Source organism: Musa acuminata, chromosome BXJ3-6 (assembly GCF_036884655.1).
Source record: "Musa acuminata AAA Group cultivar baxijiao chromosome BXJ3-6, Cavendish_Baxijiao_AAA, whole genome shotgun sequence".
NCBI lineage: Eukaryota > Viridiplantae > Streptophyta > Magnoliopsida > Zingiberales > Musaceae > Musa > Musa acuminata.
In genome coordinates this window covers 37,824,843-37,841,923 of record NC_088354.1, presented here as the reverse complement: position 1 = coordinate 37,841,923, position 17,081 = coordinate 37,824,843, and the positions used below count along the sequence as shown (strand labels likewise).

Below are 17,081 nucleotides of genomic sequence, written 5' to 3'. Positions count from 1 at the left end.
CTCACGGGGCTCACTTGAATGAGAATCAACATGATCGTGGAGGAAAGAGTTGAAGGTGTTGCAGGTCCACACAATTGTCTTGACCTTGGTGATCGAAGGCCCCATCTTTCTTTTTGACCCATGATGAGGCCAAAGAACTCTGATCCAGTCTATAGCCATGCATTTTGATTGATTTATAGGTTGAATTTGGTGAAAGGACATCACTGTATCAAGTTTGGGACAAAAGCATTTCTAAGATGAATAGGAGAATCAACCACTAGGCTAAAGTATAGTTGATACTGCAGCATGCTCATCTGATCTTTTTCAGAGGTGTATTCTTGCTCATTGTATACAATTTATTGAAGTTGATAGAAATGTACAGCAGATTTTATGGAACCTTTTCTGAGATAACCAATTCATTGAGACTAAAACTCACTTACATAGTTCAACATTAACACTTAGATCATGATGTTCTATGAACGAATAAAGGCTGATATTTGTCAAGGAAATGTAATTTACCAAGTAGCAGAGAAGGTTCAGATTGAGAAAAAGGGAATGGTTGTATGGAGTGAATCATGAATGACATAACAACTGCTTATGTTAAGAATAAGAAGACATCAATCTGAAAAGAAAATGATTATGTTAATAAGAAGATATCAGTCAGTATATTCCACCTAATCTTCTCCATAAGGAGAAGTGCACAACTCAAGCTGGTTTCTACTCAGTAGTGAATGTTACTATTACAGACTCTTAAGCCACTGAGTACATGATGCCATGAACAGAGAAATGGGAAAAGCTCTTGTAACACCAAAGCTTTCAATTAGGAGCCAACTAGAAGTACATGCTTACTTTGGGCTCTCTGATGAGAAATGAAGATTCTTAAATTAGTCATGTCCCAAATGCAGCTAATTGAGATGGAGATGAAAATTCTAAGTTTTTTTCTACCCCCTCTTGATCGGCCCCCGTGGTCAAAACGCTTGAGGTGAGACGTTATGGTCACCCCCAAACACAGAACGCCCGAGGTGGTGTATTATAACTATTACAGATCGATCACCCCCGAAGATAGAATACCTGAGGTGGAGCGTTACGATCGTTATAGACCGACCGAGGTGGGGCATTATGGTTGTTATAAACCGACTGCCCCCGAAGATGGAACGCCAGAGGTGGGAACGATCGTTATAAACCGGCCGCCCCCGAAGTCAGAATGCTAGAAAAGCATTACGGCCATTTCAGGTGATTCCCTCGATCGAACAGGTACAAAAGTTGACCCCCGACATCATTCGAGGGGTCGGATCTCTCGAATACTAATCCATTTTACACCACAAATCTTTCAAAAGCTAACTTAAGCATCGGGTCAGCTCTAACGCTAACCTTTGTGTAGTAATTCCCTAATGAGATGAAATCCAACTTCACTCAGCCTTGGAGCCACCTCAAACACCTCGGTGCCCCCATCAACTGCCTCGTGTGTTCCTTGGATGCCTTTATGTCTTTCGGTTCAAACCAAGCTGGGCTAGCTCATAGCCGACGGTGTATTCAACTTAACATTTTGGTGCTAGAAGGAGGGTCTGAATGTTGCAGGAATGTTCGCCTGTGAATCGCCTCAACGAGCACCCCAATGAGGAGGCCCCACCCTCAACCCATAGTACCTTCATACAAGGAGGGTAGCTACCCTCCTTTCCTCAGATGGATACGTCCACCTAGACTCAAATATCAGGGTATTATTAGTGCTTACTCAACGACCTCGGACTCTCGCTCCCAGTGATAAGCGTGAGGTACCTAGTTCTCCCCATTGAAGCTTTCTTGAGCCTCAAGTAGCAAGCTCAAACGCTCACAGGGATTATGCAAGCCATCATCCCTCTTCTGCCCCAATTGGCTCAGCAGACTACACCAACATAGCAGCCATGGCTAGTGTCTCAACCATCGTTAGCACCCCACCTATCGGGGTTCCCTCAAAGATGGGACTCACAAGCCTACATATATATATATATATATATATATAGTTCCCTCTCACTATCAGTAAGGGTATTTGGTGGCAGGGAGACCCTCTGGCTCCCTATCTCTTTATCATAGCTCAACAATTCCTCTCATCTCTCGTTAACTTAGCTTGTTGATTCTAAGCTTATAACCCCATTTAATCTCAAAGGTGGTAGAGTATCACACCTTATATTTGCATATGACCTTCTTTAGACCTTTCGAGCCAACAAAAAATCTTATGCTAACATTCTTAAAGCTTTCAATGTTTTCAATCGACTTACCAATCTCAAACTTAATCTTTACAAATCCAACATTTTCTTCTCGAGGCACTGCCTTCCACCTATCAAACACTCTATCTGTTCTTCTTTAGGCATCAAAAAATGCAGTTGACCTTTCAAATATGTCGGGTCCGTTTTATCCCTTGGCCACCTCCCACGAAGTGTCTAAAACTCTCTCATGGATAAGACACTTTCCAAACTCTCTTATGGACAAAGACTTATCTCTGAAGCAGGTAAAATGATGTTATAATTCTGTGATAAATTCCATTCCCAGTCACCTCCTCTTCAATTGTAACATTTCAGACTCTCTCTCGAACCATCTTACCTGAATTACTAGCAACTTCTTTTGGAACATAGATTCTTCCTCTTCTTATAGGGATACATGATGGCATGGCTAGAAGGCGATTTAGAGCTTTTCTATTTCGAATTTATTTGCTCACCTTCTTCATCAAGAAGTAGAGGATTGTCATATGATGTGTAACCTCTACGAGGAGCTTCAAGCTCATATCTTTTTTGAATGTGATACTTCTATCGCATTTTGGAATCTACTTCTAAACAAAATAGGACTACACTTCAAACATCTTGATTCTTGGTCAACTGGCTCTTGACTCCAGGAAGACGAAGGACATGAGAAATATGTTGTCATATGGATCCTCAGCCTTATTTCTTACTCCTTCTGGACCCTTTGGCTCAATAGAAATGATGCTTGATTCCGCAACCACCATGCTAACCCCTCTATCTCAGTAATTAGAGCTCTGGCCATGTCCTTGTCCTGAGGGGACTAGGAATATGTTTCTTCAGTCGCCTTCCTAGACTACTGTGGCGATTGGTTGTCAGTCCTGTTGGGCACACAACTCAGCCATCCTAGAGGGCCTTAAGCATGCTCTCACCTTCAGATGGAATTCCATCTTTCTCCAGTCTGATGCACAAGCAGTCGTCCACTACATCAATGGAGTTCATCAAACTCCATGGCACCTCCAAGCTAACATCAAGCAACTTTTGACCACTTTTAACTCTTTTATTTGTTAATTTCATTCTAAGAAACCTCAGCAACAAGGCTTACCAGTTTGCTTTTCTTTTGGTAGAACCTCTGGGTTCCCCGCATTTTGCACTTTGGATGACCTTGGTTGCTAGTCTAATCCGTATGCTAATTTCGTCTAGTTCAATGAAAGTTTTACTTCTTTTTCAAAAACTTCTGATACAAAATTTGTAGAGCTTCTCACAAATGATCTCTTTTTGTATTTTAATTTTTTTCACACCCATAATCTTTGTGTGTGATTATGGTCACTATACTATGTATTCTTTCTATGACTATATCTATGTGTGATTATTTTACAATTAGCTTTGCTTGTATAGTATGTTTAATTTAGTTTCTTGGTCCCTTCTTATCACTTTGGATTGAGCTAATCATGGTTAATCTCAAAATATCTAATTCATGACATCTACAACCAATCTCTTAAGAGCATGGAACTACTTAAAGTGATAACACCCCCCAAGTTATTGCATGATCTGTAAGTCATCTTACTGGTTGATAGGTTTTAAATTTGAATTATGAAGGTACCTTCAGTAGATCTGATCATGGTTCCAGAATTATCGGTTTCGAATTTTCAAAACCCGAACCGCCAAAGTTTCGGTTTTAGAACTGAACCGGAACCATCCGTTCCGATTCCAGTTTAGGCGATTTTGGTTCTAGTTTGGGTGATTCAGTTCTGGAACCAAACCAGAACTACATCAATGGAGTTCATCAGACTCCTTGACACCTCCATGACATCAACAAGCAACTTTTGACCACTTTTAACTCTTTTACTATTAATTATATTCGAAGAAACCTCAACAGCAAGGCTCACAAGCTTGCTCTTTTTGATAGAACTATACTTTGGATGGCCTTGGTTGCCAATCCAATCCGCTTGCTAATTTCTTCTAGTTCAATGAAAGTTTTAGTTCCTTTTCAAAAACTTCTGATACAAAACGTGCATAGCTTCTCACAAATGATCTCTTTTTGTCTTCTGATTTCTTTTCACTCCCATAATCATTTTATTGAGGGGGAGATTTTTGGTCACTATTCTATGTATTCTTTCTTTGACTAAATCTAAGTGGGATTATTTTGCAATTAGCTTTGCTTATAGTATGCTTAATTTAGCTTCTTGATCCCTTCTTATTGCTTCGAATTTGAGTTAATCATGATTAATCTCAAAATATCTAATTCATGAGGGCTACAACCAATCTCTTAAGAGAATGGAACTACTTAAAGTCATAACATCACTTAAGTTGTCATTTGATCAACAAATTATTTTATAGCTGATAGGTTTCAAATTGAATTATGAAGGTGCTTTAGTAGACCTGATCACGATTCCGAAACTATCGATTCTGGTTTTCCAAAACCAGGGATCCAAATTAAACCACTTAGGTTTTGGTTCTAGAATCGAACCAAAACCATCAGTTTTGATTCTGGTTTAGACGGTTTCGGTTCTAGTTTGAATCATCAATTTTTATTATATTTTAATTTTAAAAGAAATAAAATTATAAAATTTTTCATCCAACTAAATACCTCTTTCAAAAAAATATAAAAATATAAAATCTTTAATCAAACAAAAAGCCTCTCTCAAGACTTAAGCCCATGTTTATTGATTTATATTTAATATTTTAATCACTGCACCATAATTATATATGTGATTTATGTTTCTTTTAAATATATTAAAATGATTTAAAACCAAACTGAAGTCCCGCGATCGATTCTGTTTCAGTTTGGGACCGACAAACCGCTAGGTTGGTTTGGTTCTGATTCCAGCCCAATTAAGTTTCGATTTGAATCGAACTGTGGTTAGGACTAACCTTTTATGGCCAGTAGATCATGTCTCTCACTGGAGACAAACAAAATAGACCAAATTACCATCAAAGTGGTATCAACATATAGTTGGAGCTAATATATTGACTCTGTTCACATGTGTAATCCTCAATCCACAGATTACTGTTATCATTTTATTCTTTTCATGAAGAGGTCTGTTAAGATCACTACTATCCCCATTTGTTTTTGGACATTTGAGTTAGTAGTAGTATGGTTTCCATAATATTATGTTGTTATGGTTGCAGATTTTTCAATCTCTACTTTTCTTTGCAGAAATGATGTGTCATAAGATAAAAAAGGACTGCTAAAGCAGTACTCAGCTTTTGTTCTTTAAGACTTCTATGGTGGTGTAATCTATAGATCAATTTACCTGCCTTTGGTGGGCAATATTTGCGAGTAGCCTTGCCAAGCACCAGGGTCTGTTTTTGGGTAGAAAATAGAAAAGGAATAATAAAGTCAGAGCATCAGAAATGTGTTAATGTTGTTGCTTTCTTTCTTTCTGGTCCCAATTCTTGATTGGTATGTCATCTGGTCCTTTTCTATGAGCTAAGTTGTAGTTTTTCCTTGACGGCACCGGAAAGAACTGTTGAATGATCTTGATGATGACATTTGGAGGCACAGAAAAGCTGAAGCCAACTCCAAACATAGCAGTTTAGTCTATGTTATAGGATTGAATTTGTGTATAGGATTAGATAGATCTATCACAGTTAACTTGGACTTAATGTGTATTCTATTTGCTTAAGAAGTTGCAATTGCTGTCTTAGAATGGTTTTTACCTGTTGGTTTGGTTCATTTGACTGCTTGTCGATGACATGTTATCGGTGGCCAAATTGTACTTCATTGCTTTTAGCTTCGTTCTGCATATATGGTTCAGAAGCTTTTGAAGCTCAGCAAGTTTCATGGACTGTTTCTACTTGACATATTTGCCTGCAAGATTCCAGCGGAAATGACTATATATCTCACTGTTCATTCCTGTGACAGTGACAAACCAGTTGCGTAGTAAATCCACTCCACATTGGCTGAATGAGACGCTTCTTCCTGTCCCAAATGAAGAGACCCACCTGACCGGGCCACTGAAAGGGAGTGGGCAGGTCAACAACAGACAGTGAGAACCCGAGGCTGAGGTCGAGGACGATCCATGTTGCGAGAATGGATGTAGAGGAAATGAAGCTTGGGTGGCACCTCCCCTTCCACTGGACTTCTCCACTCCACCGCCGGTTCAACCTTATCCTGTGGAGAGGGACAAGGCTTTGTGCCTTATTAACCTTGTCTTGTATCTGGAAGTTCTATGTAGGTAAATGTTGACTCTTTATGAGATAGAGATGCACAATACTTGACGATGGGAAATGATTCATATAGCTGATCCTTTATGCTTAGGAGATTATGTAGCTTGCTGTTTTTGTATCCATATCTACTCAAACTGACATGATAGATCAATCTATGCTAGATTGGATGGAAAACAGTTCTAATGGTTGGAACACAAGCTTTGCTATAACCTGAGGCTGCATGACTTTAGTGTGTTGTGAATTCCAAGGTTATACATGACAAGTTTCTCTCAGTTACTTTACATATCTGCCAATGTGAGCTATTCTAGTTTGTACCAAGTAATTATTCTAAATGCATCTTTACATCTCTTTTTCTAGTAGCATAGTCATTATGTTTCATCTTCCTAATCATGAATTAAGGAACAAACATATGCAATTTGTCAATGGACTGAACCTTCAATCTTTGGGCACCCTGAGGAACACTAGTTGGAAGATTCATGAGTAAGCAACTTGATTCTTTCCCATCAATCTGCAGATCAAGTTTCCATCATAAGAAAAAAGCTTGCTGTACTTAACTTGATTGCTCCAAGCTGATTAAATGCCAATCACAGAACAGGTTTTGGGGTCTATTTTCCCAATTAATGACCCTTGGAAGCTCTTGTGAAGTCACAATTCCTTTTGAGTTGATAGCACTGTCATTTTAGATTGTAAACACATCATTTGATTGTGATTTTCACACAAGGCTGGAAGGAAGTTTATGAAGAGTCCATTTGGTGTGAAAGAAGCAGCCTTTAATTATATAGATAGGATACATCAATTTTAACATTTTCTAGTCCATAAATACATTATCATAAATTTTTAGACGAATAATTTTGGTGCCAATAAAGCTTTTTCACATTCCCCCTATCTTTTTTCCTTCTAAGATTTTTTATCGGAGATTATCATGTTCGCCCGAAATGAGGTATTATTTGATGCGAGCGAACAACATCGTATAATATGTGTGTGTATGTGATTTGCTTAAATTAACTGAGGACATGTTCCTAATCTACATGCTATGAAAAATTGATTAGATTGATCGAATTGGAATCTTTTGGTTTGGGCATATTGTTGTCACAATAAATTGGATTGTAGCTTATTTTCCAATCTCATATTTGTACTTTTTTCCTTTGTTTGATGCCTTGAAGGTGAACACATTGGATCTTAATCTTCCAAGCAAACAAGGTGTTGTGCAATGAGAGATATTAACTAAGTTTTATTTGGCTTTTGTCTTAATCTACAAAAGAAATTAGTAGAGTATTATCCTCTGGTTTGCAGTCTTTTGTTGTTTACCAAAAGATGGTGGGGAACATAAAAAAGCAAATCATAATAAACCAAAATAAACATCTATATTAATAATTATAGTTTTTCTTGCTCCCCATTTATGTTGCTATCTACCTTTTCTTTTTCATATTATGTTCTAACAGATGGAACCAGAGAACTAAATTGGTGGTTCACATGATTTCTTAGACTTCACATCACAGAAGATTTTGTTCTATCTCCAATTACCAATATGGCAAATAGGAATAAGATTGTTAAGTTTTTGTAAATCATGTATTATTTTCAAGTTAATTTCTTTATGTCAATTACAACCATTTTCAGAATGGATCAAATCGATGTAGCATTATTCGCGGAAAACATGTCTGAATCACTGGCCAAACCTTGTGCACATCATCACAGAGAAACCACACAAAGAAGCCTAAGTAGAAAGAAGCATTGTGTCCTAGCCACAGAAGGAACCAGAATAATAATCCTCATAGACATTTCTTCAATGATCCAACATATCTATCAATGTCACAAGGAAGAGCCAAGTATCAAGCAAGGACATGAACAATCTGGTCCTATGGGGTTTAGGTTTTATTGTGGATGTGTAATGCAAGAAAAAGTGCAATCACAGAGATCATCTACTTCTTCTTCTTCTTCTTCTTCTTCTTCTTCTTCTTCTTCTTCTTCTTCTTCTTCTACTACTATTTAAAACCAGGAAAGAGGTCATTAATAATAAATAATCTTTTAGTACAGTTTTGATCTTTAGGTAATTTGATTTTGTCCCTTCTTTCTTTTCTAGGGGGAAGAAGGCATCCCTCATTGACACAACATTATCTATCTGAGTTTATATGAATCTTTTTCTTTCTCTTCTTTTCTGGAGGAGTGGCAAATTTATTTAGTTGTTGCTGGTTAACTGGATCATGAAAGAGATTTATGCTTGAGGATTTTGATTCACATGATGGTCTGTAGCAGAAAATCCAGCTTAGTCCAATGTGTCCAATCCACTGCTATCCATAGAACATGTTGTCCATTTGTTGCAGATGTGACTTTAACCCCCATCTCCTTGAGCCAAATCTAATTCACCTTATTGCTTCCTCTTCCACCTTTATGATTGTTGTGTAAATTGCAGCCACCATTTATGATGATGAGGTAGTTGACAGACCAATTAAGAATGTGAAGGGTCGACAGATGCATTTAGGTCAAACAAAATAAAAGAAGTCAACATGATCTTGTTTGTCATGCAGTGTTCTTAATCTTTACATGTCAGTGCACGCATGTGCAAAGCAGTACTTGGGTGAAGTACCTCTGCCAGTGAATGCTGCAAGGGTTAAGAGAGAAGGATGATTAGATCCATGGACTGGAAAGTTACTCAGGAGATCAACAGCAGTGGATGGAGAGTTGGGAGACACACATGGCTGTGATTGATGAGGTGGTGCTTATAACTCTAAAATGATGCCTGTGACCCTTGTTTGGTAGCAGTTGTTTTCCACAGCACATATCCTTAATCTTTTCTGAGGAAGCACAGTAGATTTCCTTGGTATTTGTTGTTTTGTTTCCCACTGCCACCCAATGGTAACTCTTTCTCCCTCTCTTTCTTTATGCATCCATTAAAGACCCCTTCCCCACTCCACATGTTGTTGAGAGAGAGAGAGAGAGAGAGAGAGAGAGAGAGAGAGAGAGAGAGAGAGAGAGAGATTTGCACCCACTCATTCGATCAATCATCACGCTTCCACCTCTCCAGCCTGAGGTCTCCACAAAGCCACTCGCAAACGTTGCCCCCACCCACGCCTGCCTTTTTGTTTCTGTCGCTCGATGAAAACAAGACGCGAAATTAAGGAAAGGAAATCACCCCCTTTGATCTGCTATATATAATCTTATCATTTACACATCTTCTTCACTTCCTCCATCTTCTTCTTCTTCTTCTTCTTCTTCTTCTTCTTCCGCAGCATATGTGCAAAGATCGTTCTCAGCTTCTGAACTGGAAATGTCGGCCCAGGTTGCTCCGGAGCATATCTGCTACGTCCACTGCAACTTTTGCAACACGATCCTTGCGGTATAGTCCGTCTCTCTCTCTCTCTCTCTCTCTCTCTCTCTCTCTCTCTCTCTCTCTAGATGAGTTTTGTGCACACAAATGGAGATCTGTTCATTCAACTGATCAAGGGTAACTAACAAAAGCATACCCATCTTTGTCTTTCCTTGTGCTTCTGAGACATCCAGTTAGCTTGCCTAAAAAGAAACACTTCCAATTAGCAAGCCGATGACTAGCTGAAGCTTTCTTGGGCTTGTTGAGGAGTGTTTCATGCATCATGTTGAGATTAACTCTAGCTAGTCATGATGAGGTTGTCGAGCAGGCCTGGTTTATACTTGCTGTTGGTAATTAAGGTGACTTTACTGATATCTTCTTACAATGTGCATGAATCAGATAATACAGTCATCTGAAGTCACTTGCTGCATGATGATGATCTGACAGAAAGAACTCATACGATGTCAGATGGTTCACATGCCTTTTATTTGTTGAATACAAAAAATTTATGCTTAATATAGATCAATTTCTTTTCATTCCTCTCCATGGAATGATTCGAGTCTCATGTCTTCTCCCAATCTCATCATTTATGGATGAAACAAATATATTAATTTATTTGCTGAGATATCATTGATATTTCCTTTCCTTGTGTTGTTCTCTATTTTTTTGTGGAAAGGATGCGAAGATCTTTTTGGTACAGTAATGTAATGTGTGAATCAAATGCAAAATCTCAACCTTTTGATCCTTCGTTTATATTTGCATCGAGAAAGTTGTTTGAGAGATCGAGTCAAGTAAGCTTTTCACAGTCGGAATCCATCTTTCCATTTTGCGTTTAAGTTCCTCTACAAGCTTCCAAAACATTCGAGAAAGGTCTTGGAACAGATTCCATCAGATTCCTACAAGCATCTACTGGTTTTCCCTTCCATTCGCACATCATGAGATGTGTGGATCGATGTGGGCTGCTCGTCGTGTCGTTTTCCTCTCTATATGAACCAACTCTTTTACATGTTTCATTGACCAAGAGCAGCTGGGAGTAACAAAGAAGTCAGTGGGAGAGAGAATGCTCTTGATGGTAGCAGCCTTTGCTTTCCCCTTGTTTTTATCTTGTCTCTTCTTTTGAGTTCGTGCCCTTTCTCACTCCTCTGATGTCTGGAATGCATACCACTCTCGCTTTACCTCCTCATGTATTGAGTTCCTAAAGGCAGACATCGGAAAAGAGGAGCTCAACAACATAAAAAGAAGTGAGATCATAAAAGGAAGTCATTCTTAAGTAGCTGTTTCCTCCTCTACTAGTAGTGCATGCATTTCCACATCTTCTTTCTTCTTCTTCTTCTCCTTTCCTTCCTCTCTCCAACATTATCTTGTCTTTGTGTTCTGGCTTTCTTGTTTACAGATTCTTAATGCCAAGTTGCATGCTCAGAATCCATATAGCTATGCCGATGGTATCTGAGTTGGAACCACAAGAGGCTGTTTATGATGGAAGAGCAAATAATACATCTAGGATGAAGCTATCAAAGATGTTTCAGATGACCCTAATTCGAGCAACACTCATTCAATTGTTGAAATGCTTTGACTTATGAACTTGCTGCTAAAGTAGAACCCTAAACATCTCCCAATCTAAAACTTCTGACACTATCTTGTTGTGCATTCAGGTTAGTGTTCCAGGCAACAAACTGTTCAACATGGTAACCGTTCGATGCGGACATTGCGCGAATTTGCTCTCTGTGCATATGGGATCTGTGCTTCACACTCTCCCATTGCAAGATCTTCAGGTTCTATAAATATTTCTGGATGCACAACACTTCCATGAAACATTTGGTTACTAGACCCTACTATGTAGCTTGTTCATGCACCATGAACTCTCACATGTCTCATTTTGATGTTGAGAGAAGGACAGACCTACAGCATTGCACCTAATGGAAACCCAATGGAGTATGGATCATCCTCAAAGTATGGCATGACTTCACTGATGTACTCGATGAAGAATGATCGACAACAAGCGCTACCGGTTCGCCGTAAGCATCTCTTCTAATGCTTATCATCTCTCTTAAGTGCACCATTGTGATACCTGAATAGCTCCATATCCTGATACAGGAATTAAACCGAAAAAAAGAATCTTAACTTGGTTTAGTCTATGTTTACTTCACTAAATTTCCAAGATAGAAAGAATATCTAAAGTACAAATCATTATCCATGAAGCACTCAAAATCTTGTGTAGATTACATTAACCCGAAAGTTTTACGAGGACGTATTAGAATAACATCCTCTTCCTGATCAAAAGAAGACTCCCATAGCAAGTCAGACTCCAAAAAGTTCATTCAAATCTGTAGAAAAGTTCAATTTACCCCCTTTTTTTTTCTTTTACTAACCCACTAATTTACGAAAACTCTACACTTATCATTAGCAACACAATCTAAACATTTTTGAGCCAAGCTCAAGCAAGTTCATATGCATTTGTGTCAAATAAGATTATATATATAATTTGAACAGTATAAGGCAACATCTCATAAACAGAAAGTCATATAGATCATCATAAATCTTATTATTTGTATTTATCCAAAAGAACTACAACAATGATCTCCTCGATTATGAAATGTTGGATAAGATTTCTGCCTATGGTTATAGCATCCTTTGCATGCATTCAATCATATGGGCCTCTGCAAACTGTTAACACCCTACCAAGAAATTTAATTATGCTTAGTTTAAAGCTAATGAATTGACAACAATTAACTTACTAATATCCTTTTTATGTTAAGCAGCCCCAGAAAAGAGACAACGTGTTCCTTCTGCTTACAACAGGTTTATCAAGTGAGTTTCCAATATTAGATTACTGCACTCTAAAGAACACTGAACATGATGGTGCTTAAATGTTTTATCTGCCACTAATTTATGTTTTTGGGTGTAGGGAGGAGATTCAAAGGATCAAGGCAAATAATCCTAACATTAGCCACAAGGAAGCATTCAGTGCAGCAGCAAAGAATGTGAGTATGATATTGATGGTGCAATGAAAGAAAATTAAAGTTACACTTCAGGTGAAGTTGTGTTAAATGCCATAACCAAAAGCAAAGCTAATGCTATTAAATGGACATGAGACAATTGTTTATCAAAATATTTGATCAAATAAATTAAAATTGATTTATAAAAATGATATACCTTGAAGTGTTAATGTAACTTCAACTTAATTGGTTCTTATAAAAGGAATCACCAGTGATAGCCATGTAGGCAACATCAAAAGGTCTCAATGTTGAGACTTGGCAAGAATATTTTGATCCACATAAGAAGGTGATATTGTACTAATTAATTTTTATATATTAGTTAGTAACATGGATTAAATGCTTTAGCACAAATCTATCATTTTTTTCATGCTTTGGGACTACTGTTTTCAATGCCACAGTCTTAGTCAAATGATTTATTAAGAAAAGATCATTTGGACCATCCTATCTAGAAATACACAGTTACATATGTTTAAGATGTATGAATGTATATATTCATGTACATATAAATCGAAGCAATATATGTACATTTATACAACACTTGGCTTGAGATGATAATGAAATGTATAATACTTGTATTATCTTATTTTCTGGGTCCAATTGTTTTAGCAATCTCTCATATATGTTGCAAATAATATTGGATTCCAGTGCTGGTACCATAAAAGGTCAATGCACATTAAGAAACTAATTTCAAAGAACAATAGAAATCTCCAATATTATTTATATATGTATTAGTTATCTTGAAAGGTGTATGTGATCCTTTGTTGATTTTGACTAGGGCTACTGCACAGGGGCCTAAGCTATCACCTGAGTTCTATGATGGATCAGCCATTTGAAGTCAGGCTATTCAATTGTTATAGTCAAATGGGTCCTAACCTAAATAGAGTCTACACCAAGTATTGTTTATATATATATATATATATATATATTGAATGGTTGAATCTTATCATAGCTCACCCAATTACCAAAGTAGATAAGATTTACCAGATATGTTGAGGAAAACATTAACAGGGGAATATTGACTATATAAGGAAAATTATGCATCTTTAACTCTCTCTCTCTAAAATGGGTAGAAAAATATATCTGAAACAAAAAAGCTCACTGGCAATTAAAATTGAGTTTTATAGTTTTATTATTTCCAGTATTTCCTTCTGTTAATGTTATTTTTGATATTTTAGAAGTCATTTTCTTATTAGATATAGCTTTTAAGTTCACAATGACCTTTGTGTACACAAACAAGTCAATGTTGCTCTTCATCTTTCAGTGAGATGAGCTGTTTGCATTTGTGTTTATTAACATATTATTAGCTGAGGAAAGTGGCATCTTACTCCTGTCAACAGATGTATGTTAAGCTACAGTAGGATAGACATGAAGATAACATCACTAGAAAATAGCTGAACAATTGTCACAGAATGGAAAATCAGATCATCAACTTAATTCACTTGAATTTTTCTGAAAATATAATCCTTTTTTCTTGATTAGTTATTCATTGTGGGAGTGTCTTGCATGTACATTTAACAAGTCACAGAGAATGAAAATAGTTTAAAGTTTACCTGAAAAGTGCAATGCCTTGATTATTTTTTTTCTGATACAGATATCCTGAGTAAATCATTGATATCATTTTCATTGATGCTTTTTGTAGTTCATATACTTTCAGGACTTTATACATAGCATGCTGCTAAATATTTTTGGATCAACAATGAAGCCATGTTATGTGATTGATACAATGTGCTTTCTCCTGATACTTCTCATTACTAGTGTTCTCCATCATCAACTTATTATCCTCATGCCATATTACTTCAGTTCTTCAAATTGGTTGCACTTGAAAGAGTACTAGACAATTTCATTTTCCTTCTTCAGTGCAACTTATATGATAGCTTATAAGATTTTGGTAACTCATAAGATAGTTCTAGTGCAACTATAAACACATGCCCAATTAATAAAGCTATTGGTTTGTTTTCACTGATAATGCAAGTTTGCCTGATCGATCAAATCTTGTGTCGTTGGAAGATTGAGAACGAACGGTTGGACTTGAAACTTTTTAGTCTAAATCATAATACTATATATAGATCAATATAAGTCAAATCTATTATCATTTTCTTTGCTCAGTTGCTCGATAATTTTGTGCACTGATGTTTGCTGCTTTGCAGTGGGCACACTTTCCTCATATTCATATCGGGCGAAACCTTGATGATAATACGCAACTAAGGCTTGAGGGAGGCAGTGGCTTCGCTAGGGTGCCTAAAGGCTCGGAAATTATGATGAAAGATATAAATCTTGAGTAAATGTAGTGCATTAATATCTTAAACTTGTGTTCTATATGTCAAGTTTGAAGCAAGTACATTTTATTTTACTGCTTTCCCTGGATTATATTTTTAATCAGACTCATGTACTAGAAATTTTATCATCAATAATTTGTTCGTCGCCTACTTACTGCCAACTAAACTCTTCTTTATTCTGGTAATATGTTGCTAATTAAACTCTACAGAACTCCTCATTTTGTTTACATTTCTGCCAAATAAACATCATATCAAACTATTTTGCTCTCCTTTTAATCATATAGAAAGTCTAAGAGATAGGTCAGCAGCTAATGGTTTTTGAAGATGACCAACCAATTATCATTTGTCTTAGTATTTTCTTGCTATGATTAAAGTAAGCATATGGATTCTTAGTTTATATTCATAGAATTGAAATGGTAATGAATCATTCAATAGTAAGCTAAGGATCAATTTCTGTAACATTGAAGCAAATAGCAAACATCATGAACATGGTTTAGGATCACCAAGATATCTGAAAATGGCTAATTCTGGTAGTTTAATGGTTTTATCCAAGAAGCAATAAATCTGATAGAAGAGTTGCAAAGAAGAACTCAAGATTCTGCACCAATGAACCTAAAATGAAGACACAGAAGTGCCAAATTCGATTAGAATCCTTGTGGCATGCTAAAATTAAAGCTCATTTTGGTAAAACTAATGTGATTATCTTTTCTACTTCCATTCTGTTTAATTACTTCAAAAATTCTGATGTATATTAATCTTATTTTGTTGAAGTTTAGCCCGAATTCTTCTATACGTATTTGCTTTTAGTCATGTCACAAATAAATAATAGCAAGCCTATTAGATAATATAAGATTAACCATTTCTTAACCACCAAAGATGTCTATGGTACATCTACATTTATGTTTCCATGCAGTTCTTCATCTGGCGAAGATGAGAAACATGAATGTATTCCAGAAAAATCAGGACAGAAATGAGTTAAAGAGTAACATGTCTTGTTGTACTTCCGCTAATGAAAATAAAATTTTCATCTCTCTCTGCCCCTCTCCATCAGGAAAAGATAAGAAACATGAATGTGCTGCACAGAAAGCGAAGGCTTTTCTGCTTTGAGGAGTAAAATTGCAGTCAATATACATGAAGCTCGTGCATAATGCAGGAGAGAGAAGAGAGAGAAGCATCGTGGAAAGGAAATGAAGTGTCACTATCCACAGTGTCTCCAGATTTCTTGATGCATCTGACCACTGTAATGCATCTGGCCAAATGTATCCCCCACATAACTCTCTCTCTCTCTCTCTCTCTCTCTTGATATACTGAACTGGTGCTGTGAATGAGAGGACAAACCCTTGCAAAAGCCATACCATCACATGATGGTGTCGCATAATGCATGAAATATGTTGAGAGAGACAGCAAGGAGCAGTAGTAGACGGAGAATGATGAAAGGTGGGGGAAGGTGGGGGGAGGGGATGGATGAGGCATCTGCCACCGTACGTCACGGCGGCACGCGGTCTGACGCTTCTGCTGCGGCACAAAACACGCGCTCTCTGTCTTCCGGTAGGTCGGCTTATGTTGGGCTCCGCCATGGCGAGGAAAGCCATGCAAAGCATTTAATCCTCTTCCTGCAGAACTCTGCGCACGCTTTCGTTTCAGATGTTGAAGAGAATTTTTATTGGTTTTTTTTGTTGCCATAAATAATAAAATGTCAATATATATATAAAGGAAATATTTTTGTAGAGATAATAAATCAGGACTATTTTTAATTGGTTTGATTTAATTTCCAGAAATCATTCATGACCAATATATGACATTATAATTAACATCACACCTTGCTTAAAATAATTGATATCAATACTAATGTATGTATTTAACACACAAATCCTAAGATGTTTGTTAAAATTAAAGAATTAGTTAAATCAGAATATGGATTTAATGAGAGTGGAAAATGTTTATTAGAGATTCAAATATTGTCAATCCTTTATATTCTTTTTTTCTACTTATTTCTATCTATAATACATACAAACATAAAAAAACATATATATATATATAATATAATTACTTTAATCCACTTATGGCTCGTTTGTATTTTAATATTTACCCAAAAACTAGATTAACTATGTAGTACAAATTAAGAAAAAAGCATGAACAGTCC

The 17,081-nt window shown here is 36.8% G+C and overlaps 1 protein-coding gene across 2 annotated transcripts; it reads left to right on the top strand.

Moving 5' to 3' along the window:
- The first annotated feature begins 9,323 nt into the window (after positions 1-9,323).
- Positions 9,324-15,104, top strand: LOC135640676 (protein YABBY 2-like). Of its 2 annotated transcripts, none has more exons than XM_065155363.1 (6): positions 9,324-9,696; positions 11,319-11,438; positions 11,564-11,681; positions 12,423-12,474; positions 12,572-12,647; positions 14,810-15,104. In XM_065155363.1, exons 1-6 carry the CDS (start codon positions 9,628-9,630, stop codon positions 14,942-14,944), a joined length of 570 nt encoding a protein of 189 aa, XP_065011435.1. In that variant the 5' UTR covers positions 9,324-9,627; the 3' UTR covers positions 14,945-15,104. The 2 variants fall into 2 exon arrangements, with proteins under 2 accessions (XP_065011435.1, XP_065011436.1); XM_065155364.1 differs by having other exon boundaries at positions 9,327-9,696; positions 12,426-12,474.
- Positions 15,105-17,081: the final 1,977 nt, after the last annotated feature.

What these genes read in the sequence shown, in the direction of transcription:
- LOC135640676 (XM_065155363.1), top strand. Translation starts at nt 9,628, where the DNA reads ATGTCGGCCCAGGTTGCTCCGGAGCATATCTGCTACGTCCACTGCAAC. An exon ending in TCCCATTGCAAGATCTTCAG is followed by an intron (nt 11,439 to 11,563) that starts GTTCTATAAATA and finishes AGAGAAGGACAG; the next exon opens with ACCTACAGCATTGCACCTAA. An exon ending in ACAAGCGCTACCGGTTCGCC is followed by an intron (nt 11,682 to 12,422) that starts GTAAGCATCTCT and finishes TTTTATGTTAAG; the next exon opens with CAGCCCCAGAAAAGAGACAA.